Source organism: Eptesicus fuscus, chromosome 12 (assembly GCF_027574615.1).
Source record: "Eptesicus fuscus isolate TK198812 chromosome 12, DD_ASM_mEF_20220401, whole genome shotgun sequence".
Taxonomy (NCBI): Eukaryota; Metazoa; Chordata; class Mammalia; order Chiroptera; family Vespertilionidae; genus Eptesicus; species Eptesicus fuscus.
The window spans coordinates 63028287-63055929 of NC_072484.1; the positions used below are offsets into that span (position 1 = coordinate 63028287).

At 40.9% G+C, this 27643-nt stretch overlaps 1 protein-coding gene across 2 annotated transcripts in view; it reads right to left on the reverse strand.

Annotated features, from left to right (window-relative positions):
* Positions 1-27643, reverse strand: part of AFG3L2 (AFG3 like matrix AAA peptidase subunit 2) — a 40425-nt gene that overhangs the window by 10393 nt on the left and 2389 nt on the right. The window contains exons 2-14 of one of the 2 annotated variants that reach the window (XM_008159691.3): positions 25463-25562; positions 24999-25076; positions 23193-23299; positions 22883-23035; positions 20533-20607; positions 14919-15043; positions 12731-13004; positions 11375-11512; positions 8186-8339; positions 6496-6603; positions 6277-6402; positions 3241-3351; positions 62-177 (exon numbers count right to left, since the gene is read on the reverse strand). In XM_008159691.3, the coding sequence (XP_008157913.1) occupies positions 62-177; positions 3241-3351; positions 6277-6402; positions 6496-6603; positions 8186-8339; positions 11375-11512; positions 12731-13004; positions 14919-15043; positions 20533-20607; positions 22883-23035; positions 23193-23299; positions 24999-25076; positions 25463-25562 (1665 nt within the window). The remainder of the gene's footprint in view (positions 1-61; positions 178-3240; positions 3352-6276; positions 6403-6495; positions 6604-8185; positions 8340-11374; positions 11513-12730; positions 13005-14918; positions 15044-20532; positions 20608-22882; positions 23036-23192; positions 23300-24998; positions 25077-25462; positions 25563-27643) is intronic. The other variant, XM_054724414.1, reaches the window with a different exon arrangement.

Sequence of the window (27643 nt, forward strand, 5' to 3'; positions counted from 1 at the left end):
CTCATCTATTTATCCTTTGAGGGAGTGCAATTTTCTCCTACTGTTCAAACAACTTCTTTACCTTTAGAAGTGGGTCTGCATGTTCCAGATACCAGCCAGCAACCGCGTGACCTGCCTCATGGTACGCCACAGTTTTCTTCTCCTCGGGCTGCAGAACCTGGGTTTTTTTCTCTAAGCCTGACAAAAACAAAAAACCAAAACCACTTGTATGTTAGTGACACTGACATAAAAAGTTATTCAATATGTCACATTTCCTTATCTAAAAGGTGATTTAGAGATTAAGATGCTTTAACAATCCAAAATTTATCAATCAAAGTCAGAATAAAAATAAAGGATCAACTTCAAAATACACCCAGCTACAGGGAAAATGCAGTCACTACCCCTACCCCTAGGCCCACTTTTCCCCTAACTTTCCCACTCTTTTGAGCCACATATATTGTTTAGGGACATAGTAAAATTCAGCACTTAAGTCAACTTAAAACATACAATTCACAGAAAACAAAGTCCAGAAAGAACTCACTGCTAGTCTAGGTATTCAGGCAAAGTGCCTGCTCTATTCCTAATGGAGGGTAGACGATAGATCAGGACATACTGACTCAGAGAGTTAGTTAGGCTGCAGCACCCAACACACTCAACAAATAGCCCAAGGGGTTCCAAGAGCCAGACAAAGCAGCAGCAGGGTAGACCAGAGAAGATGACCCCAGGAGACCGGAGCTGGGCCTGTGTGCCCACTACAGAGCTGAAGGGCCCCTAACCTATGCACAACTCTTCTTTGGCCTGGATAACAGTGGATGCTGAACCTCGTGGGCACCTCTGTAATGTAGAAACTAACTACACAGTTTGTACTAATACAGATCATCACACCAAGACAGAAGTAGTTTTGTTGTGTTCAATAACTAGAATTTCTCAACTGGTAACACATTAATGAGTCTAGAAGATTAAAAAAAAAAAAAGAGTGCTATGTTTCCGATAACACAACATAAGACAAGTACATATATACCACAGGTAGAAAGTATATACAAGGATGGGAAGTTATAAAGGCTGTGTTAACAAGGCCTTTTTTTTTCCAGAGATAAGCAATTCTTAACTTACCTGAAAAACAAAAACTTCCCCCATAGTTTATCATAGGAATTTTTCATTTTCAGTATATTATTACAGAACAAGGACTGCCCATGGCTAGTTCACAGTGGCTGAACTTCAACCAGACTCTACCCACCTCAGAGCAAGGCCTCCTACTCCACCTGCCACCCTGTTTTCTTTCACACTCTCACTTTGTACTAAGCACTAATAGCATCGCCCTGACTTAAAAAGGCACAAATAGCCCTAACTGGTTTGGCTCAGTGGATAGAGCGTCAGCCTGCGGACTGAAGGGTCCCAGGTTCAATTCCGGTCAAGGGCATGTACCTTGGTTACGGGCACATCCCCAGTGGGGGGTGTGCAGAGGGCAGCTAATTGATGTTTCTCTCTCATTGATGTTTCTAACTCTCTCTCCCTTCCTCTCTGTAAAAAATCAATAAAATATATATTTTTTTAAAAAATAAAGGCACAAATATGCAGGTTTCACATGTTTCTGTAGTGATTTAATTCCATCTACAACTCTACATTTTAGATTTTTTGTTTTCATTAACACATTTCTAGAATATGTGGTCTACTTATTCATTCAATAGTTAGTTATTTAGCATGTAACCCAGGTTGAGCACACGGCTATTCTAGCTCTAGATCCTCACTATAATCTCCATTAATCTGGCTTTGTATTCTACACTCAGTTCAAACTGTCACATCAAAAGTCACCAAGAACAGCCTCACTGCCAAATCCCAAGGACTGTCTCCCTAACATCCCATCACTTGATCCTGCTGCCAACTCTTCCTTAATAAGCAGGTCCTTGCCCTTGGCTCCCTTCTCCTCCACCTGAGTCTCCTTTAACGGTACGTCTTCCTTGTCTTAAGTGTCGATGCACCTTCAGGGTCTGTAGCATACAGCTTTGGTGACTTTCCTGACTCACTTTCCCCCCCTCTGCTACCAAATGTGAACATCTGGCCATGCTTACTATGTGGGTCCCTGTTCCTCCTAGGAGGCACCTGCTCCCTGAGCCTCTCCTCCACTTTTGCACCACAGGAACCCGGCCTGAACCCCTGTAGTGCTCCCGAGTTCCACTGGACACCCTGCAACTCAGACTCAGCACATCTCATTTTCTGCCGAACCAGCTGCCTCAGAGCCCCCTGCAGCCTGTCAGGCTGTCCTTTTCTCCTGCCTCTGTCCACTGGGACTACCCATGCTAAAGCCTGCTATCTCACATGAATGACTCCAAGGTTCTGTTCCCAGATGCTTCCCTATTCTTCTGAGTCAGATTCACTTTCCCAGACTACTACTGATTATCATATTACTCAGTGGCTCAGGAGAAAAAACCAACTGGCTATAGGGCATTTAAAAAGTCCTTGAGGTTAAAACATTCAAGGCTTCCTAAAATCTAGACTTAAATAACGTTCTTCAACCTTGTCTTACTTTCCACAGGAACTTGAGTCTGATCAGTTTACTTTCCCTCCAGGAAACACAAGGTATAAGTAACACTATTTCCAAACCACCTTCTGTTCATGCCCCTTTCACACGGTTTCCCATTTGTCTACTGAACCCAATTTAAATCCCACCTCTTCTGTGCAGCCCTCTTGACTGCAGTCTTTTCTCTCCTTCAAATGCCCAAGTTTTTGAATTGCTAATTATATTTTTATGAATATTAAGTTGCAACCATTCTAGAAAGCAAGGAAAACACATTATGTGCATCCCCAACTGTGCTGGCAGGGTGAGCATTTCCTGATTAAGTCATCGGAGCTGTTTATACATCACCTATATCTAGCATAGAACACATTTAACTCATGAGATGAACTTTTTGGAAATAGGAAGGTTGTAAGCATTTATAAAAAAACTAGATTGGGAAAAAACAAAAAAACAACAACAACCAGATTGGTATAATTCAAGGGAAGACACCTCATTCACTGCTAGCTACCCATGTGAGTGAGGCTGCCATCGCCTTCTCAGACTCACCCAACACCTAAACCACCCATCTCCTTGCAGACTGCAGAGGAGGGAAGGGGTTCGCAACACCAAAGGAACACAGCAGGTGAACGGTGAACCCCACAGCTAGGCAAATATACCTTTCTTTGCTTCTAGATCTTGCCAAAAAACCCCTGGCCTCAAATTCATCTTATCAGCCTTTTGACTTAAGTTATATTCAGTTGCCTTACCACCAATCACTCGTTCAATTGCTTGTTCAAAGTGTTTCTGGTTTATGGACTCTGAAAGGTGTCTTGCAGCAATCAAAGCAGCTTCATTACAGACATTAGCCACATCAGCTCCTACAAAATGAATATACAGAATAGCTTACCCACCAAATGTGTATACTCAAACTGATTAGTCACACATTACGGACAACCAAATCCATAGTCAATTTCTCAACCAGCAGATTGGATAAGGGTTTTATGTAAATATAATTCAGTTTCACTGATGATAACCCTAAGGTATTCTAGCATTCAGTAACACCCTGATAATCCTGGCCCACTGAACTAAGGTAGAAGTATTAGTAGTAGTTATATGGCTCATATAAACAAAGATAGCCCTCACCAGTTTGGTTCAGTGGATAGAGCATGGGCCTGCAGACTGAGGGGTCCCAGGTTTGATTCCAGCTAAGGGCACATGCCTGGGTTGCAGGCTTGATCCCCAGTGGAGGGTGTGCAGGAGGCAGCTGATCAATGATTCTCTCTCATCATTGATGTTTCTGTCTCTCTAACCCTCTCCTTTCCTCTCTGAAATCAATAAAAAATATATATATATATAAAAAAACAAAGATAGTATTTTAAAATGCTCATTAATTAACTTAGTCCTATCTCTGTTGGGAAAATTACTTATGTGGATATTACACAGTATGCTGACATAAAATAAAAAACAAAAGCATTAAAATAACCTAGTGCATTCAAACAATGAAAGTTAAACTTGTGAAATGTGCCAAATGCTTTCTAGAGCCATAAGGCTCTTTGAATTAACTTTTCAGACAAAGTATACGGTAATACAAATAAACTATAACATAATATATGTGCTCAGCAAATAAATATTAAAATGCTATAAACTGCAAAGTCCAAAAACAAAAAGCAAATAAAAAGTTAGGACCCTGAGACATTTGAGATATCTATCTTCCTCTAACAATGAACTTGTTATAATCTCCTCATACTTTTCAAATGTTCCTTTTTATTCGAGTTTGGAAGAGGGAGATAGGGAATCTATCTTGCATAAATGTTTTAAAAACATTTTGCATTTAAGAATTCTTGGAAAAAGCACATTAAAAGATGCTCAACATCATCTTTACTACACATTACACAAATACACATCAAAACCTTGAGATACCACTTCATACCCACTAGGATGGCTATAGTAAAGAAGACAATGACAAGTGTTGGTGAGGATGTGAAGAAACTGGAAGCCTCATACACTGCAGGTGGGAACGTAAAATGGTGCAGCTGCTGTGGAAAACAACTTGGCAGTTTCTCAAAAAGTGATTCAGTAATTCTACTCCTAAATATATTATCAAGAGAAATTAAAACATATGTCCATATAAAAATATGTACATAGATTTTAATAGCAGCATGATCCACAATAGCCAAGACAAAAAACAACAACAAATGTCCATCAACTGATAAATGGATAAATAATATGTGGTAGCCCTAGCTGGTTTGGCTTAGTGGACAGAGCGTCGGCCTGCGGACTGAAGGGTCCCAGATTCAATTCCAGTCAAGGGCACATGCCTGGGTTGTGGGCTCAATCCCCAGTGGGGGGTGTGCAGAAGGCAGCCAACCAATGATTCGCTCTCATCATTGATGTTTCTATATCTCTCTCCCTCTCCTTTCCTCTCTGAAATCAATAAAAATGTATCTTAATAAGTGGTATATCACCGAAACCGGTTTGGCTCAGTGGATAGAGCATCAGTCTGCGGACTGAAAGGTCCCAGGTTCGATTCCGGTCAAGGGCATGTACATCGGTTGCGGGCACATCCCCGGTAGGGGGTGTGCAGGAGGCAGCTGGTAGATGTTTCTCTCTCATCGATGTTTCTAGCTCTCAATCCCTCTCCCTTCCTCTCTGTACAAAATCAATAAAATATATTTAAAAAAAAAAAAAGTGGTATATCCATATAATGAAATGTTATTCAGCCATTAAAAAAAAATGAAATTCTGACACATGCTACAACATGTATAGTCTGAAAACATTATGCTACATGAAAGAAGACAGATACAAAAGACAATCCTATATAATAAAAAGCCAATATGCAAACTGTTCCCTCAACTGGGAGTTCGACCAGGGAGCGGGATTGGGGGCGGGCTGGCTGGACCCCACCCACGCAAGAATTTGGCACCGGGCCTCTAGTCCTATATAATAAAAGGGTAATATGCAAATCAACCAAACGGCAGAACAACCAGTCACTATGACTTGCACTGACCACCACAGGGCAGATGCTCAATGCAGGAGCTGCCCCCTGGTGGTCAGTATGCTCCCACAGGGGAAGCACCGCTCAGCCACAGTGGCCCGCCTCCATGGCAGCACTAAGGATGTCTGACTGATGGCTTCCAAACTGCGAAAGGGCGCAGGCCGGGCTGAGGGACCCCTCCTCCCCCAAGTGCGGGAAAGTTGTGCACCAGGCCTCTAGTATTATATAATTCTCTATATATGAGAGTCTAGGATAGAAAAACCTATAGACACAAAAAATAGATTAGGGGTTGCCTAGGGCTAGGAGTGGAAGGAATGGCCGCTTATGGATTCTTTTGGGGTGATGAACATGTTTTTAAGTTATAGTGATTGGCTTCAAAACTATACTTAGTGAATCTACTAAAAACCACTGAATTGTACACTTTAACAGAGGTGAATTTGATGGTATCTTAATTTTATCTCAGTACTAAGGTTTTGTGTTTTTTTTTAAATAATTTCTGTAACATTAATGGATAAAATGATATGCTGTCAAGGAATTTGTCACAAGTTATCCAGAGACAAAGGGAAGAGGGTGAAGGTATAGACAAAGTTAGATATGAATTAAGAATTGGTCCCAAAGCTAGGTGATGGGTGCAGAGGGGTTCATTACACTATTTTCTCAACTTGTATGTTTGAAATTTCCCAAATAAAAAGTAAAAATATACACCTAGGAAGCCCCAAGATGTGAAGTAACAAAGTAAACTGGTACTTGGCAACTGTCATTGATTTAAAGGACTTATAAACAGGACAGTAGGTTATTTTCCACTCACCTGAAAACCCTGGGGTTAAGGATGCAAGCTTTCTTGCCAGCTGATCCCTTTCCAAGGTACTGTCCAGTTTTAGTGGTCTGAGGTGAACTTTGAAAATAGAGGCTCTTCCTTTTATGTCCGGTGGTCCTTGAGAAATTATTTTTAAGAGGGGGGAAAAAAAATCAGTGAAACAGTGACATCCTCACAAAAACTGGACTAACCCAACGAAAACCATCTTACCAATAAAGATTTGCCTGTCAAAGCGCCCTGGCCTCATCAGTGCAGGATCTAGGATGTCTGGTCGATTGGTGCCTGCCAAAATGACTACATTTGTTGTTGTGTTAAAACCTGAAAAGATAACAAAGATGCAATTATTAAATGACATGAGGCGGAAAGTAACAGTGTGCCTGTGAAGAATGTATGAGCACTATAGACATATGCCACTTAATATTTTTTCCCAATTTATTATCCAATGTCTTTTAAGTCATAAACATAAATGATCTTACTATTCATTTTGTCCTTAATGATACTAGTCATATATACTAGTAAGACTCAAAACATTACGAATCAAATTTCTCAAGACAAATGATCAAAGATTTTAATTTAACTAAAAATTCAGATTATATTGTTAATTTTTAAAATGTTTTATAATCAACAAGATTAAAACTTGCAAATGATGTGTCTAAACTCCCTGGGCCATGGGACAGCCACTGCATAATTGAAGACACCTCCAATGACTTCTCCAGGCTAACCTTGCTCAGCTTTACTGGCCATTTCTCAAATGTCAAGGCCATGGCTGCAGAGCCTGTCAAGGCCATAGCTGCAGGACCTTGGCACCTCAAGAGTTCAGAAGCTAATTTCCCCCAAAGATGGCTCTCTGATTGAAATATGTGGTGCTACTCCTGGACTGACCACCTTCTGATTCTGGACACAATGCCCACTCAGTAATGCAAACTGGCTCAATACTCGACACTATGCCTCCCCTTTCCGAGCACTCAAGAGCATCCACATATCTTATAGCATGAAGGAACTGGCACATCCTAAGAATTGGCTTTCCCAAATAAATTTTAAAAAGCTGACTACCATGGAAAGATTGCTACTCTCTAAGTAAAAGTATTCAAAATTTGCCAAATTCACATGGTTACAAATGGGTTTTCCTGATGCTTCAAAATCATAAATAGCTTTGAGAATGAGACTGTAAGTCTTTTGTAAATCATTTCACCAATTTTTCTCTTATTCAGCCCCAGATACAAATACCAGCCTTTAAAAAGAGCCTTTAAAAAGGCTATTTCTTAAAGAAAATGCTTTTTATCTTTTTGGTACTCAATGTGAGCACAAGGATTTTCCTTTGAGATACCCTATCTAATAAAGAGGGAATATGCTAATTGACCATCATACCCTCACAAAGATGACAGTGCCCACAGCCTATAAGAAGGGAATATGCTAATTGACTGTCACACCATCAAAGATGGCAGCGCCCACAGCCATAAGATAGCAGCGCTCAGTCCCCTCAGCCCTGCCAGGGCACCAGGCACATGGCACAGCCGGGCCTGCCCCCAGGCGAGTCTGGCCGCTCTGCAAGCCTGCCTCCAGAGTCCCCCAGTCCCCTCAGCCCTCCAGCCACCCAGGGCCAGCCCAAGGCGCAGGTAAGCCTCAGATGTCAGCTGCCCAGCCACCCAGGGCCGGCCCGATGCTCAGGTAACCAGGGCCGGCCGAGGCTTGCACTGCCAGCAGTGGCAGCAGCAGGTGTGATGGGGGCATCACCTTCCCCTGACCGCCGGGTTGCCTCCTGCCCGAGGGCTCCCAGACTGTGAGAGGGGGCAGGCCGGGCTGAGGGACCGCCCCCTCTAGTGCTTGAATTTTCATGCACCGGGCCTCTCGTAATATATAAAACAGTGTAGTTTAAAATCCAAAAGACTTGAAAATTCACCATCCATTTCCACAAGCAACTGATTAAGTGTATTCTCCTGTTCACTCTGCCCGCCAAAGTTGCCTCTTCCTCTCTTCCTTCCCACGGCATCTATTTCATCAATGAAGAGAATGCAAGGGGCATTCTTCCGAGCAAGGGCAAATAAGTCTCGAACCTGAGTAAAAATATAAATAATAGAGTCAGTTGACAAATGAATACTATTTATCCTCCTAATAAAAAAATAAACATCAAGTTTCCTATCCCACAGGAAGAAAATTTTTTTGTGTGTGCTATACTATACAGTACATATTTTAAAAGTTACAAGCAGCAAAGAAGTGGCAAGTAACTTGGTGGGTAACTGATTTAAAGTGAGCAAATATTATTTCTATAATCTCATAAATTCTTTTATATGTAATAAGCACTAACAATATCTATTTTTATAATACCAACAAATTAATAATACATGGTTTTGGCCTACAAACAGATAACACAGTAGTGCTGTAAACTTTATATTCAGTTTAAAAGTTCAAACTACTCTGAGGTTCACATTTCATGCTTGAGGGACTTACTAAAAGATCTGATTCTAGGCAAAGCTTACACAGAAAGCAAAGGGCCGACCTACCCAAGTACACCCACAATCGCCCCCGGGTGTCTGACAGTGCCCTCCCTTCTGCACTGCTGCAATAGGAGCAACTGCAAGGTCCCTGCACCCACATTCTGTCCTGCAAAGCATGACCACTCAGACCGCTAGTTTAGGTGGGTTGAAGAAGGAATAGCCATCCCCATGCCTCACTATTGCTGAGACAGTTCAGGGTCTCACCCTATTACCTGCCCCTATGGAGAGATTCAGAGACAAACTCCCTATGCCTCATATAACTTTAACTTCCCTCACCAGAAGTCCAAGTCTCCCATCATCCTCCCTGGCCTGGACTTCTGGGATTTTCATGCCTACACTGCTCTGAGCATATCCCTTAACATAATTCATGTCCCTCTACAGCCTCCAATCTGAACTCCAGATCTGTGATCAACAGACCCCATCCTCTCAAGCTCTTCCCTGAATACTTCCCTCACCTCCTTGCCTAAACTGAAATTTGGCTGTCCCTGCAAGGCTCTCAACTATAAGGGTTTTTTCTTTGTTTATTTTTAAATATATTTTTATTAATTTCAGAGAGGAAGAGATAGAAACATCAATGATGACAGAAAATAATTGATCAGCTGCCTCCTTCACGCCCCACACTGGGGATCAAGCCCACAACCCGGGCATGTGCCCTGACTGGAAATTGAACCGTGACCTCCTGGTTCATAGGTCAATGCTCAACCACTGAGCCATGCCAGCCAGGCTCAACCAGAAGGTTTTTTATCTTTCCCTCCAGGCCACGCTGAGTCAGGGATCCACTTCACACCTCATCACTACTGCCAAAATAATTCTGCTGGAAAACCCCCTGCTCACTGATGCTCCTGCCACAGGGCAGCATCTAGTCATCCACCCGCCTGATTCCCTACTCCCCCATCCACACACCCACCAGAACTCTCTTCCTAGTGATTTCCACATTCCTGTGGGTCTTGGTGTCTTAGTTCCCTGACCCACCTCTTCGATCACTTTTGCTCCACTCTGACATGATTAGCAATACCACGGTTCCCTCTAAACAACCAGCCTCAGGCAATCTACTCTCTGACCATCCACCCTCTTGATGACTGGGCCCACCCAGATACTCAAGCACCTGCCACAACCAATTCTTCACCTATTTCTTAGCTCTCCATCCCATCGGGCCCACTGCTTCCCTTCCACAGCTCCTCTCTAATCTTTAATTCCCTCCTTGCCCATATTAGATTCCATATAAATACTAAACTCCCCCATGCTCCCTTATTCTACTAAGACTTATCTGCCTTACAAAACCCATATGAATCCACCAACTCCACTTATCATACATAGTTCATCTAATCTAAAATGCCAATAATGGTAAGATCCATCATTACTCTGCTTACCACTGAGAACAGAAAAAAATGCTTCCCACTGATAACACAATACTTTATTATTGATTGCAAGTTGTATCCCAATGATTAGAAAAGTAATTATGATAGCACTGAGCATTTCTATTGTGCTTAAAAAAAAAAGTCAACATTTTAGACACTGGTAAAATACACAAGAGTAAAAATTTAAGTGTTTCTTTAAAAATTAATCTACATTCACATTTCCTTATTTCAAAACTTACTACAAAGCAAAGTAATCAAGACAGTGTGGTACTGACATAAAGACAGCCATACAGGTCAATAAGGTAGAATTGAGAGTCCAGAAATAAACCCAGGTATCTATGGTCAAGGATGCCAAGACCATTCAAAGGGGGAAAGAAGTTTTTTCAACACATGGTGCTGGGAAAACTGTATACAGAAATGCAGAATGAAGTTCGACCTTTTTATCACATCATATTAACTCAAAATGGATCATATTAATTTGAAATAGATCATAGATCTAAATTAAACCACTAAAACTATAAAACCCTTAGAAGGAAACATAGGAAAAATATTTACAACCTTGATTTGGCAATAGATTCTTAGTTGACACTAAAAGCACAAGCAACAAAAGAAAAAAACCCCAGATATATTGGACTTCATCAAAATTTAAAACTTTGGTGCTTCACTCTCAAGAAAGTGAAAAGACAACACACAGAAAAAGAGAAAACATTTGGCCCTAGACGGTTTGGCTTAGTGGATAGAGCATTGGCCTGAGGACTGAAGGCTCCCGGGTTTGATTCCAGGTAAGGGCATATGCCTGGGTTGCGGGCTCAATTCCCAGTGTGGTGTGCAGGAGGCAGCTGATAATGATTCTCTCATCATTGATGTTTCTATCTCTCTCTCCCTCTCACTTCCATTCTGAAATCAATAAAGATATATATTTAAAAGAAAATATTTGCAAATCATATATCTGACTAGGCAGTTAGTATCCATAATATATAAAGAACTCTTACAAGTCAACAAAGAGAGAACCCAATGAACAGATTGCAATCATGGTCAGAGTGAGGGAAGGTGGGGTGAAGTCACAGGCCTTGCTGAGGCTTTTCCCTGGAAGAGTGTGCAAGGCAGTGACTGCGGAGGGGTCACTCCACAGGACTCCAGGCAAAGGGCCATCCTTACCAAATCCCCATTTCAGGGGAACAAAGGAGGAGAAGGAGGAGAAGGAAGTTCATCATCAGAATAAAACAAAAGACTTACTCTAGCTGGACCCACACCAACAAACATCTCTAAAAACTCAGATCCACTAACGGTGATGAAAGGGACATTGGCTTCTCCGGCTGTGGCCTTAGCCAGCAGTGTTTTCCCGGTGCCTGGAGGACCAGTAAGAATGGCACCCTTCAGATATAAAAAAGAGAAAGTATATTTAACTAGAATTTCAGAAAAGTAAATTGCACATCTATAGATAATTCCTAGGTATAAATTATATAAAATTTTAGTGATATACACTAAATATTTCTTAAACATTTGAAGGTAGAATATTAGTAGTAAGAAGAGGAAGAAAAGGATTATTAGACTATATTACTTTTAAAAATTTGATCAGAATGTGAAACCTTAGATATTTCCCTTATCTTATAAGATGTTTAGTGCTGCTTTTTAGACCTTTCTAACAGTACATAAAGGATGACTTAAGCTAGGAAACTACTAATAAACCAACTAAGGTTTACTTAAATAATTTAAAGAGACACAAACATTACACTCCCAATTTACATTCTACTTATTTTATTCCCTTCAAAATTTCACAAATGAAATAAAAATTTACTGACCAATGGTGAACTAAAAAAGAAAAAAATGTTTAACACTATAATTATTTAAGTTGTGAAGATGACTAAGTACGATGTATAAAGGCAATTAAGTAAGTTAATAGCAAATTATAAAAATACGAAAATGGCTTTTTATCCATATAGGTAGGATACAAAATCAAGGAAACGATGATTCCCTTTTTCCAAGGTTTCCTTTAAAGTAAAATGCTATTAATGGATTTTTAAAAGAACTAGTTAAAATTTTCTGATTCATTTACTTAATGACTGAGGCTGGCCCTGAGAGTATAAAGATTAGCAAGGCCAGCTGATCACCATCTGTGGTCACAAGGACGTCTGTTAAGAAGAGGGAAGGCAAGAATTAGTGCTGTCTGGCTCCTGTCCACCGAGTCAGAGCCAAGCCCAGGAAGAGGGTCTATGCAGACCTGCTGAAGGAAGGGCAACTGGGTGACAGCAGGGAGGGATATGCTCAGGGCACTACAGCTGCTAAGAAATGGGGTATGTAAAGCAGGCTGGAGGGAGAAGCAAGGCAACTCAAGGAAAGCTCCCAAGAGCAGAAAATACAAATCTTTTGGAATATACATAGTACATGCAAGACCACACATTCCCACAGATAAGCAACCCAAAAAAGACCCTCGAGTTAAGCAGAGACTAGTAAGTTAAGAGAAAGGAGGAAAACAGCTTCTTTATAATGAGTAATCAAACTTCATAAAATTATAACTTCAGAGATCAAGAAATAATTCAAAAGATTTTGGGGTTAATGAGTTGGAAATAACCTTCTGAAAGTTTACTTTACCTTTGGGATTTTTGCTCCTAGGTCTTGATACTGCTTTGGGTTTTTCAAGAAATTCACAAATTCCATTATCTCTAGCTTGGCCTCCTCGCAGCCAGCCACATCTTTGAACTTCACATCTATCTCATCCTTTAAGACCTTGGCAGTGGTTTCTCCAACACTGAAGAGTCCACCCATACCACGGCCTGTTCGACCAATACCAGCAGGCCCCCTTCGTATGGTATACAGTAAGAAAGCGATGATGAGCACCGTGGGCAACATGCTCAGGAGGAAGGAACTAAAAAGGGAACCATACACAAGGGCAACATACTTTTAAGACTGTTAATCACTGGCTTTTTTAATGTTTCGCAAGATACACTTTTTTGTTATTGTCGTTAATCCTCACCTAAGGATATCTTTTTCCATTGATTTTTAGAGAGAGTGAAGGGAGAGGGAGAGAGAAATGATGTGAGAGACACAATGAATGATTGCCTTCCTCACGTGCCCTGACTGGGACCAGAATCGAACCTGCCAACCAGGTACGTGTCCTTGACCAAGAATCAAACCCATCACCCTTCAGTGTGTGGGCCAACGCTCTAACCACTGAGTCACATTGTCCAGGGCAGCATTTACATACTGAAATTCATACCATTTTATTATGAATTACTTTCTTTTTCTTTCTCCTTCATATTACAGTTCTTATACTGATTTCTTTTCAAAATTGTGCATGTACTTAATGACTGTAAAGGGGATATTATGAAATCTTGAAGGAATGGCATCAAAACTGCTAATAGTATTTATCTCTGGGTGTTGAGGTTATAAATGCTTATTTTCTTTGTACTTTCTTAGTTTTCAACAGAGAACATATACTGCCTGCTTAACAGACTTTCTGTTGAACTCTCAGATATGGATATAAGGTTTTTAGTCCCACTACTTATGCAGTAGCATTAATTACTGTGCTGCTTGTGCTGTATCAGTGATGATGTACGCTGCACAGCCACTCTGCCCAGATTGTGCGGTTTGAGAGAGATTCACAGGAGAGCTGGTTAGCCCTCCAAACCTCGTGTCTGCTCTGGGGGGGATGTGCTCAGAAATGACTTAAAGCATGGGGATGCCTTTTGTCTATTTGTCTTAGGTCAGTGGTTGGCAAACTGCGGCTCGAGAGCCGCGGTTTGCCGCTCTGTTGACTAATGAGTTTGCCGAACACTGTCTTAGGTCAAAAACTAGTATTTACGTCTTAATTTTTCATCCTTTACAATATGATAAATGCTCCTACAGCAGGCAACAAGAACCATGAAAAATTTACATTTGGCTTATTTCTGGAGGACAACAGCACTGACAATAAAAATGTAAAGAATGGTGCAGTAATACTTTTGTAATGTTTCAACACCAGCCTATAAAGTTAAATAATTATACTATAGCCTCAGGGGCTGAGAGATACATCACCTGTGAGACCATTTCAATAGCTCTCTAGGTCTAAATACTGCAGGTAGAGTGTAGGTTTACATAAACCAGGATTCAAGAAAGCCCCTAATGAGCAACCTATCAGCTCAACTAACACACCAACTCTCCATTTTTCTGCTCTTTCATATACAAAAAAAATGAACATTTATTTCTATTTTCACTTTCAAATTCGTAACTCTAGAGCAAGGTATACCTTCAGTATTTAATGCAAATGGAGTAACTGCCAGGTGATCTACCTGGCTGTACCCTGATGACCCCTCAAAGGCAATATAATTCCTAAATAAACTTAAAGACAAGTGACTTTTGAAATCACTTCTTGAAAGACTCAGACTTCTAAGTGGCTTTGTTAAAGACAAGTAACCCCTAAGGGAAGCAGCAGCTTTGACAAGAGAAAAAGAATTACTTTAAAATCTTGGAAAACTATGGAATATAAATGTGAATGTAGTTAAAAGGTAGGAATGCCCCTCTTTAACACAACATAGCTCTTTATGCTAAAATCCTACTAAAAGTGCATTGGGTATGAATACCCCAAACCACTGCTTAATCATTATAAATGTGTAGAAAATCAATCAGTTACTAGCAAAAACTAGTAAATTACCAATGGTTTTAAAAAAATCTGGCCAAAGTGAAAAAGGCCTATTTGACAATGTAATGTGTAACCGGCCACTTGGTGACAGAACACACAGTGAATCATGTAGAGCATGGTGAACAGTCTTCAACATGTTTATGTATTTTCACTGCTTCTTACCCATCACTTTCAGCAATATAGACAACAGGTACCCGATGCTCCCCTTCTATGCCCAATTCCTGCTGTAAAGTTTCCAGATTCCGTTCAAAGGTGTCCACACTGCCAATATTAAACCAGACGTATTGCTATAAAAACAGAAAAACAAAATATCCTAAGAATGAAGGGGAAACAAGAGTTTAATTCATTAAAGGGTTCAGCTTTTAAAGAATATTTCAAGAAATACTAGAAGTTTACGAATTAAAAAACCCAACAATAATAAAAGACTGGTTTTAATGACACAGTGATTAAGTTTCACTCCGTGAGAACACCTGGCAATCCTTGGCAAATAAGCATTTCTTAAGCAATATTCCACAGTGGTTCTAAAAGTATAAACTCAAAAGAATAAAAAATCTATTTGAAAACACAACGCTTTTTTATCTTTTCATAAAGATATGCTTATTTTACCTCTTCTCCACTTCCCAGTGATTTCTCAGCTACCTATTACCAAACTACTAGTAAAAGCTAATGTGACACAGTAATAACAACCAAAGTTTATTACGCACTTAAATGTCAGCATTGTTCTAAGCCCTTTAGATACATTAACTCATTCAACCTTCAGAGCCACTCTAAGAAGTAAGTACTATCACCAGGGGTGATACTCAAATCTGCACATTAGGAAGGGACCCTCAGTTACCCTGTTAGCTTGCTATTCACTCAATCTGGTGATTTACTGAGGCCCTTGGGAGGAACACCTGAAGGGCCCAAGGCAATGGCTATTTTACCCCCAGCACAGAAGAATTCCATATAGTGCTATGTCAGCCCTGACTATTACTGACCCCGTTTAATAGATGAGAAAACCATAGGAGTGACTTCACTTTCCCATTATTACATACATCTAGTAATAAGAGGCTGAATCTGAATCCAAGCAGTCTGACTCCAGAGCCAATGATTATAAACAGCACATCATACTACCTCTCTTATACTACAAAAACAGTAATCAGCCGAAACCGGTTTGGATCAGTGGATAGAGTGTTGGCCTGTGGACTGAAAGGTCCCAGGTTCGATTCCGGTCAAGGGCATGTACCTTGGTTGCGGGCACATCCCCAGTAGGGGGTGTGCAAGAGGCAGCTGATCGATGTTTCTCTCTCATCGATGTTTCTAACTCTCTATCCCTCTCTCTTCCTCTCTGTAAAAAGTCAATAAAATATTTTAAAAAAAGGAAAAAAAGAAAAAGAAAAAAACACCAGTAATCATAAGCCCTAGCCATTTGGCTCAGTTGATAGAGCGTCAGCCTGTGGACTGAAGGGTCCCAGGTTCGATTCCAGTCAAGGGCACATACTTCAGTTGCAGCTCAATCCCAGGCCCCAGTGGGAGCTCATGTGGGAGGCAACCAATCGATATGTCTCTCTCACATCAATTTTCTTTCTTTTTCTGTCTCTCCCCCTCCCTTCCACTCTCTCTAAAAATAAATGAAAAAATATCTTTGGGTGAGGATTAACAACAAAAACAACAACAATAAACATTAATCATAACAACTCACATTTATGGAGTTTTACTATATAGCAGACCCTGTTCCAGCACTCTGCAAGTATTAGCCACATTTCACAGCACAAAAAAGACCTTGTTCATCCTAGTACATGCAATTGCTTTTCAAAATATTTTTTACATCAAAACAATGTCTGTGACATAAAACTGAGACAATTTAGGCCTGGCCGGTTTGGCTCAGCTGATGGAGCGTTGGCCTGCAGACTGAAGGGTCCCGAGTTCAAGTCCAGTCAAGGGCACATGCCCGGGTTGCAGGCTTGGTCCCTGGTGGGGGACATGCAGGACACAGCCAATCAGTGATTCTCTCTTATCACTGATGTTTCTGTCTCTCTCTCCTCTCCCTTCCTCTCTGAAATTAATAAAAATATATTTAAAACAAACAAAAAAACTGAAGATAATTCAGAAGTGTACACAAAAGAGTGTAACATTTCATCCCATATTCCTCCCACCAACCAGTATTTCTGAATGGGAAATATCACTGGTATCTCACTGGTATCTCTCTCCACATATCAGAAAAACAAAGATGGAGAGTAAGTTCACCGACAACTCCAAAATTCCTGTGGTTACAATCCTCAAAACATGACAATAATAGATTAACCACATGTGATCGACAATTCCAAATTAGAATCTACTATCAACTGGGCAATATGCTAAATGCACGACTCACATCAGAGAATCAGGGTGGACCAAGACCAGCAAAGCAGCACGGAGATTGTGGGGACAAAGTCTGGACAGACCCTCTGGGGATGGGTCCCAGTGCTCCAGATGATTCTTACGCACCCTGGAGTTTGAAAACCACCACTTTCACAATTCTCATTTAAGCACTAAGCCCTAAAACAATATTACTGTTGTTCCCATTTTAAAGATAAAGACACTGAGGTGTGGAGGAATTAGGCCGTACAGCTAATAAAGAGTAGAGTTAATGTCAAGCCAAATCTGTCAGACTCCAAAGCCTGTGCTGTATTTATACAGAGCAGTAATTAATGTTGCTACTCCATAAGCAGGACACTAAAAATCTTATATCCATTTCTGAAAGCTCAATATAAAGTCTGTCAAGCGGACAATACATGTTCTCCATTGAAAACTAAGAAAATAAAAAGCATCTATAACCTCAACACCCAGAGATAAACACTATTAGCAATTTTGATGCCATTTCTTCAAGACTTCATAATACCCCCTTTTACAATCTTAAGTATATGCATAATTTTGAAAAGACAGCAAAATAAAACCTTAACTGCAATATGAAGGAGAAAGTAATTCATAATAAAATGGTATGACTTTCACACGTCAATGCTTGTGCCTGCCAATACTAACTGTGACCCTTGCCCTCTGGGAAGAACACTGCCCACTGAGAGCCCCACTGCAGCAGAGGGATTAATGCTCCAGGAAGTGAGGAGCCCTAATGGTAACCAGGCCTAAGGTAGACATTTATCTATGTATAATTTTTGCTCCATAAACAATGATTTGGAGAACATCCTTATATAGACATCTTCAGATGCATTTTAATGATTTCCCTAGGATTACTACTACAGCAAAATTACTGGGTGTGTGCATACTTTCAAAACTGGCTGACATGTACACTGCCAAACTTGTGCTCTTGAAAGGAGTGCCAATTTAATTCCCAACACTAAAAGTCTGAAGCACAGTTCACAGGAAAACAAAAAAGCAGCATGGTTATTAATGCACCATAGGTGAAAAGAATGGGGCGGGGGGGGAATTAAGTCCAATAGCCCTGGCCAGTGTGGCTCAGTTGGTTGGAGCATCGACCCATACACTGAAAGGTGGTGGGTTTGATTCCTTGTCAGGGCACGTACCAGGGTGTACGTTCGATCCCTAGTTGGGGCACATTCAGGAGGCAACCATCAATGTTTCTCTCTCTTCCTTCCTCTCTCTAAAATAAATGAAATTTTTTAAAAATTAAGACAAATAGCCCTAACCGGTTTGGCTCAATGGATAGAGCGTCAGCCTGTTGACTGAAGGGTCCCAGGTTCAATTCCGGTCAAGGGCATGTACCTTGGTTTTGGGCACATCCCCAGTAGGGGGTGTTTAGGAGGCAGCTGATCGATGTTTCTCTCTCATCAATGTTTCTAACTCTCTATCCCTCTCCCTTCCTCTCTGTAATAAAATATATATTTTTTTAAAAAAAGACAAATAGGAGCGCCCGGCGGACCGGCTGGCGGGGTCCCAGGCCGGGGAGCCCGACGCTGACCCTTGGCGCCGCCGGGGCCGCCCCGCAGCCGCAGCTCCGGTCGCCTCGGCGGCGGGACGTCCGAGCTCGGAGCGGCCCTTGGCCGGACGGGAGGCCGGGACCGCGCCCGGCGCGTTCGCGATGCCCGCGCCGTGGCCACGGCCAGTCGCACTGCCCCCCGCACCCCGCCCGCAAACACACGTCTCGGGGCGGCGGTCGGGTAGGAAGCGGCCGGCTGTTCGTCTCCAGCCCCGGTTCCCAACTGAGGCTGTTGGCTTGTTGGGGTGACGGGGAGGAGGGTGATGGGTATCCCCGCCCAGACAGACCCGGGCATCGGGAGACGAGGGGCCGCCCGGAACTCGTGGGCGATCACCCAGGCCCTGGGGTGGGTGCGGGCTGGGAGCGAGGGTGCGGGGCTGTGGACCCCCTGACCCGGGAGAGGGAGGGGCTCCTGTAGGGGCGGGGCAGCCACGTGGATGGAGCCCACGCGGCGGCAGGTAAAGGGTTGAAGACGGGAACCACGGAGAAAGGGCAGAGGGAGGCCCCTGGGCTGGAGGGAAGGGGGGTGTGGTGGGCGGTGGCTTCGCGGGGTGCCTGTGAGTAGCCGTCCCCACGCTGTACACCCAAGAGCAGTGCAAACCACTCGTAATTGTGCCTTAATCTTAAAGAGCGAGCCAAGACCGCTTTGGGGTTGGAGGTCAGCGTTGGGGCTTCTTGGGGGGATTATGAACTGGAAGGGGTGCGGGGGAGACCTCTGGGGAGGCAGGAGCATTCTGTGTCTTGATTAGGCAAACCCGGCTTATTGCATGGGTCGTTACATATATGAAACTTAGCCGTGTTCTAAGTATGTGTGCGCTAGCCAGCCAGTGTGCCCAGTGGTTGAGCTTCGACCTGTGAACCAGGAGGCTGAGGTTCAATTCCCGTTGGGGCTGTGCCCGGGTTCCAGTCCCCAGGAGGGGGCGTGCAGGAGGCCGCCTGGTTCTCTGGCATCATTGCTGTTTCTCTCTCCCCCTATTCCTTCCTCTTTGAAATCAATAAAGACATATACTCAAAAATATAAAAAAAAAAAAAAAAAAAAAAAAAAAAAAAAAGACAAATAAAATAACTTTTCTAAAAATGACAAATACCAGTCATATGACTTCACAGATATTCTTATATTTATTAATGCTTATCGGAGAGATGGTCACCATCAGCTCTAGTTTCCCTTAAAATATTGCCCCATCCAGGCAGGATGACTAGGAAATGGTTAAACAAAATCATCCTATCAGAGAAGGGAAGCAGCCTGGAGCGAGGTCTGGCCCTGGGGGAGGGTGGTAACACTGCAAGACTAAAGGACTAGGGAGGGGCAGGAGGGAGGGGTCAGGCCCAGAGGAGGCCTGGGATTCACCTGGGAACCTTTCCTCCTCCCAACACCCCCTAAACAAGTCTAGGGTCTCTGGAACAGAGTTCAAATCGCTGGACAGGAAATCAAAATTATTTTAAAAACAAGAAAAGAAATTAAAATATAATAAAATGGTTGGGAGAGATATGAGCAGAATGCTTCTTAGACTGATTTTTTAAAAAGCTGTCTCAAGGTAAACAATTCAGATTTTAACGTATTTTTCTTCAACAAACAATTGTTTTCTCAAGCTTGAAAAATAAAGTCTTGGAATACTACTAAAAACTGGGATTTCACTCACTGTTTCCTAAATGTACAGCCAAAATGATTACTAAAACCAAAACAATCCTCAGATCACAATTACGTAGGCAACACGCACATTCTCACCTATGGTGGTGAAGATTACAACTCTGCACTGCCCAATGCTGGTATGTCCAGTGTATGTGAGGGAATGTTTGCTTTTCAGCTTTAAATATGAAAAGTTAATTTACAGCTAATGCACATCAATTAATAAAATCATTTACCCCATCAACAGGAGTTTTCCCTGGTGTAAAAGTCACTCGAACAAAACGCTTGTTGACGACTTCCAGTCTGTCTACCTGGAATTTTAAAAAGTTAAATATTCAAACATAAATGTACAGGAAAGACCTGAGATATTCTTTTAAGCTCACTTAAAATGCACATGATATTTCAGGCATACAAAGAATAATGATAAATAACATAAGGATAACCCATTTCTCCCTTCTGGCTTGAGAAATAAAACATCACACACCAGTCTTGCCCTCTCCTGCAGAGGTGGCCACTCTTTGCATTACGTGCTGACCATCCCAAAGCACTTGTACAATGCACAAAAGTAACCCTAAACATACACTCAACAATAAAAATGGTGTCATTTGGTATGTATTCTTCCACAGCATTCTTTCTTCCTTTTGTTCTGTCTGTGAGGTTTATCCATGCTGACATGTCAGTCTGTGGAGTATTCCACTCTATGAGCACACCTCAAGTTATTTATCCATCCTCGTCTTAACAGACATTGAGGCTGTTTGAAAAGGTTCGCTATCACAAACAATGCTGTTATGAACATTCCTGCATAGACCTTCTTGGGCACATCTTCAGAAATTTCTCTGGGATATGTACCTGTAGTAGATGGATCAGTGAGGCTGGGCTGCAGGGTATACACATCTTCAGTGTTACTAGACAGTGCCAAATTGCTCTCCAATTCACACTCCCTAGAAAAATATTCCTATTGCTCTGCATCCTCACTTGCTATTATAGGACTTGTTAATTTTTGCCACTCTATGGGTATAAATTGGTTTATCCATTTCATTCTGATATAGTTAGGGTTTTTCTGTACCCTGCTAACTATATCAGATTCTTAAGAACACCCTTAACCTCAACCCAGGGCCTTTGGCTGATCTGGAGCATAAGCTTCCTTTCTGCTATAATAAAGTCTGTCTTGGCAGCAAGTCTGGAAGGTACGAGTCAAATTGGAAAGTGAGGGAGCCCCAGATAATTCCAGGAGTCGGAACAGGGGACTAACTGTTCCTAAAGGCAGTCCTTCTAGAAAGGAGCAACTACAGTACTCTGCCCCATAAAGCTGTTAGGACTATGGTAGGCTGATTCCACAAAACCAGCATGTCAGGAGGAGACACAGCTAGGAGAGTCCTCCTGGAAGGACAGCTACAGCCCCCTTCACACCAAAGCAGGCTCCCTACAAAATCTGGAAATTATAGATATAATATTGTCACTTTCATGAGAGAAACACTTGCTCCAAAAATCTGAATAATCATTTCCATTTTTTCCATCCTCACCCTACTGTCCAACCTTCAAAAATAATTTTAAATTCTTTATACATTAATAGTAAGTACTAAAATCTTTATTTTATCCATTTTATTCATGAAAAATCCAGTACTGAGAGGTTAAATAATTTCCCAAGGTTACAAAACAGGCCTAATTCTGATTCTGGTTCTCTTCTTTATTTCATCACTTCTAAGATGGACATTTTTCATAGTTTAATATCTCAGAAACGATGATACATTTCACAACTGATGGTATTTGTTTCAGTGGAGGCTTTTTCTTAGTAATACCAAAATAATGTATGTCTTACACTCCACAGCATCTTAAAAATGCTGAAATAGGGTCTTAGTGGGTAAAGACCCAGCCTGCAGGAACAAAGGCTCCCAAGCAGCCCTCAGAGCCTGTCCAGTCCCACTTTAAATATGCTGCATGGCTTCTTTATCCAATCCAAGCCCGCAGGAGATTACAGCCATAAAGATGTAAAGGAACTGTGACAAGCTGGCACGCTAGACCAGGGAAAAGAGGCAGCCAAGAGCACACGAGAAAACGGTGCCAGCAGAGGGAGTGCTGCCAGAGCAAGAGTTGGGAGCAGTGGTTCCAAAACTAGGTTCTTATATGAAGTGAAACAAAAGGACTTTGTAGCCCTGACTGGTTTGGCTCAGTGGATAGAGCGTCGGCCTGCGGACTCAAGGGTCCCAGGTTCGATTCTGGTCAAGGACATGTACCTTGGTTGCAGGTACATCCCCAGTAAGGAGTGTGCAGGAGGCAGCTGATCGATGTTTCTCTCTCATCCATGTTTCTGACTCTCTATTCCTCTTCCTTCCTCTCTTTAAAAACAAATAAAAAAAATATGTTTTTTTTTAAAAAAAAGGATTTTGTAGCAAATTTGGGGATTGCTGGGTCAAAACAAACAGGTTTTTTGGTTGCAGTACTTTTCAGCATTAAAAAATTCCAATATGAAAAAAGTAACTCTTCAATGGACAAGCCTGGCTAACTTGTTGACTGTCACTTTATTGACCTAACACACTGATTTTACCTTTTTAACCACAGTAGCCACCAATCCCATAAAATACTTACTACTCCTTTGGAAAGATAATTATTGACAAAGTCCTTCCATGTGATTTCTCTTCCAGAGCTCTTGAACAAGAAGTAAAACATGACTCCACCCCAAAACAGAGCAGTCCAGAGAAAGTACATCCTGAATTCCTTGTCATCCCATGGAAAGTCACCCTGGGCAAAAAAAAGAGACCGTTTCTGTGAAGAATGAAATGTCACAATACGATCTATGTTATATTAGACACAAACCTCTCCCAATGCCACTAACGCCTCCTAACTTTCCTGGGGCCAACCCAGTTCCTCAAAATTAACAAACAGCTTAGAATCAAACCTTCTGAAACCTGGACCACCAATGAGAATCCTCTTTCTTGCCACCTCGTTTTCCACCGCCACCAACTCCTCCTCCAGAAGGTCGTGGGGTAGCAGCTGGCTTTGATTCTGTTCATAAACAAAGAGCATATACAGCAGCATAGCAGGTTTTTATATCTCTCAACAATGTTTCCGTTAATAGTTAATAAAAGATATATTACAAAACACATTATGGCAACTGATCAGTTACTAAATAAAGTACTATGAGGAAGGATGAGACTAATACAAAGAGTAAACATTTAAGGAGACTTGTCAGTGCTTTACGTACATTATCTCATGAAATCTGCAAAATAATCCAATAACCTGGTAATTACACCCATTTTCCAGATGAAGAAATTGTAACTTAAAACTTGAATTGTCTGTTATAGTGTTAAGTGATAGTAAGTGACAGAGAGGGTGTGAATGCAGGAAAGTGAATTCCTGAGTTCCCACTTGAAGGTAAAAAGGACTCTGCTTTCCTACTCCCATGAAGTGAACAGTTAACAGGTTTTTCTGTAGGAAAGACAAGATTCTGAAAACTGGCTTTAAAAACAAAACAAAATATAAAAAACCCTACCCACATAAAATTAGTTTGCAAGAATCTGAAATTAGTCACTGTTGTGGGTTGAATTGTGTTCCTCCTCTCCTAATTCATATGTTGGAGTCCTAGCCCCCAGTGGTCATATTGGAGATAAGATCTTTACAGAAATAATCAAGTTAAAATGAGGTCCTGTGGGTGGGTCCTAATCCAATATAACTGGTGTTTCATAAGGCAGACTGGTGCAGCCACTATGTAAGTAGTATGGAGTGATCCCACTTGTAGGAATGTATCCTAAGAATCCCAAAACACCAATCAGAAAGCATATATGCACCCCTACATTCATAGCAGCATTATTTACAATAGCTAAGACCTAGAAACAGCCCAAGTGCCCATCAGTAGGTGAGTGAATAAAAAAGCTGTGGTACATTTACACAATGGAATACTACACAGCAGTAAAAAAAGAAGGATCTCTTACCCTGTGAGATAGCATGGAGGGATCTGGAGAGTATTATGCTAAGCAAATTAAGCCAGTCAGAGAAGACAAGTACCACATGATCTCACTTATATGTGGAATGCAATGAACAAAATAAACTGATGAACAAAATAGATCCAGAGACACAAAAGCATGGAACAAACTGAAAAATCTCAGAGGGAGTGAGGGGAGATTAACCAAAGAACTTATATGTATATAGCACAGTGAAGGTCTGGAGAGGGAGTGGGAGTGGGGTGGAGGAGGTTAATGGGGGGAAAAAGGGGACATCTGTAACACTTTCAACAATAAAGATAAAATTTTTAAAAGGGTGGGGGGGAATTTGGACACAGACATGAATAAAGAAAAGTTGATGTGAAGACACAGAAAAGACAGCCATCTGAATCCCTGAAGACAATGAAGAACAATTTGAAAAAATGCACTATACCACCATATGTGTCAAATAAACTGCCTGTATTAGGTTTCTAAGATTTTTCTCAGTGACTTAAATTATGTGTCAAATATATTCGTTAAATATGACTGATATTGATCAGTCAATATCTCTAAGGGGACAAATTAATTCAACTTGAAAAATGACAAGAAAATGTAAAGAGAAAATTAAAGGTAAAATAAGACACCAGGTGTAATACTATATGTACTTGTAACCTACTAGTTTCAGAATTGCTTTAAAACAACACTCTTGTTCAATGAAAACTATCACCAACATCATGTGTTAGAGGAAAATGGTAAGTTCAAACATAAATCTTTTTAAAAGGTACCTTTTTTTTCTCCCGTAACTTCTTTAGGTTCACTAGCTTTTTTTCCATTTTTTCCATTAGGAAAGTATTTTTCAAATCCTGTTAGAAAAGAATAAAAAAATACATATCCTCAAACTAAAAGTCATCAGGTTTGGTGTATGTGTGTTCATTTTTAAAGCAACTGACACATCATTAACAAGCATAAGCTAAAAGTATAACATTTCTTATGTAGGAGTAAATCAGTGAAATACAGTTCACAACCCAGGGGTGTAAAAGGAAGAAGTCTCATTTGCATGCCAATTTCATTATCTTCACATGTGAAGATGACACATTTTCATCACTGCAATCAGACAGGAGGAGGCAGGGGTGAGTTACAGGGGGAGACAACCTGAAAGACCACCTATACACCTGTGTAATAAACACCTACTGGGGCACGGCTCTTTAACAAGAAGGTAGGACATTATGGTCACATGGGAAGTGTTTACCTTTCGGAGGACGAGAACAGAATCTTTGATAAGCAGCAATTACATCTGTCAAAAGTGAATTTCTGCTGGTCGTTGCTTGAGTTGTAGCATAGCGACAAAGCTGCAACATGACATATGAAAGCATGAATTATACTGAAGAATTTTTTTAAAAAGCTTCATTTCCTAATATCATAAAGTGGATGAAATGTTTCTCCCTTCAACAGGTGGTCACAGACTAGCATAGATAGACCCTTCCTAGGGTACCTGCTACTCTATCCAGCAATAGACAAATATCACGATCCGGAACCAAGAATACTTCAAAATCACACCTAAGTTAGAACTGTAGCCCAACTACAACTCTCTGCCAACACATTCTCTTGGGTACTGTTTACTTAATTTGCAGCATTCAAAAGACAAACTCGGACACAGAAAACCTGCTGCTTCATGTTGAATAATCTGCAGGGTCTATAATACTGAAAGATTCTTCATCTGAAATTACAGAACAAGGCTGCTTGTAAACAATTTACCTTAGTTCAAAGATAAAGTTATAGTCCAACATCACTGATAATACTTATACTAGTAATAGTTGATAAAGATATTTAATATACTGTCATCCCAGTGAGAACCTTTGTTACACATTACAGATACATCTGTTTTAAATAACATTTGTTGCTAAAAAGTTGTGTGTAAATATAATCGAGGTAAATAAAAGTATAAGGTAAACCAACTGAAGAAGCTTCCCATTACATTTTTAGCACAGTTAACAGCAATCAAAGGTAAGGCACATTGAGGGGGTATATCCAAATTTGGGAGTGAAAAAGTTCAAGTAATATTATCCTTTTGCAAAGTAAAAATTCACCACCATTTTTTGGGAGGACAAGCTTTTAAACACAGATGAGAATGTTTAAAGTGAAGTGCATCTGCATTAGCATTCATCATTGTTAGCCTCCTTTATGGTCTGATGAGAAAAGTAAAGCATCACAAAACCACTTCCCGTTCACTAGAGCAGCAATAATCAAAAAGACTGACAATAACAAGTGTTGGTGAGGATGTGGAGAAAGGTGGAATCTTCATACACTGCTGGTGGGAATGGGAAGTAGTGCCGCCAACCTGGAAAAGTCTGGAATTCTCAAAACGTTAAATGTCTCTCTGGCCAGGTGGCTCAGCTGATTGGAGCATCGTCCCATTCACCAAAAGGTTATGGGCTTGATTCCTGGTCAGGGCACATATCTAGGTTTCAGGTTCGATGTTTCTCTCTCACATAGATGTTTCTTTCTCTCTCTCTCTCTCTCTCTCTCTCTCTCTCTCTCTCTCTCTCTCTTTAAAATCAATGGAAATATATCCTCAGGTGAAGATTTAAAAAAAAAAAAAGTGGTACATTCATACAATGAAATATTATTCAGCCATAAAAAGAAATGAAGTACTAATAAATGCTACCACATAGATAAGCCTTGAAAACATGATGCTTAAGTTCAAGAAACCAGACACAAAAAGTCACATATTATGATTCCATTTATATGAAATGTCCAGAATAGGTAAATCCATAGAGAATGTAAATTAGTAGCCACGAGGAACGGTTGGGGAGAAATAGGGAGTGACTGCTAATGATTACAGGACATCTTTTTGGGGTGATGAAAATGTTCTGAAATTAAGACAGTGGTGATGGTTATAAATATGCCAAAAAATCACACTTTAAGATAATAAAGTTTATGGTATGAGAAAAAATGTCAATTAAAAAAAACAAATAAAAAATGAGCTTATTTAACTTCAAATTAATACACAATTCTACACAGCAAAACAGGACAGAAACACTGATATTGTTCTTGATTGACAGCAATGCTGGTTTGACAGTTATCACTGTCAGCACAGAGGACTTCCTTATATCTCAACATGAATGATGCACAAGGACAATAGTGTTACTCCAAAGAAAGGCCTTTTAGGTAAGATTCCTGACATAAAAACTGCAAATAAAAGGCAGATCCTACCTGCTCATTATATCTAAGTCCAATAATCTCTAGAGGCAAAAAGAAAGGAATTACAGTAAAACAAAATAGGGAAATGAATGCAATGCAAGAAACTGAAAAGGGATAGTACAGGGCAGTATGGAGTAGAAAAGAGATGAAGATAATTCAAGACTGGTGAGGGAGCTTCAAAGAGTAAAAACCATGAATACAGGAGACAGGTGTGGATGAAAAAGAAAAG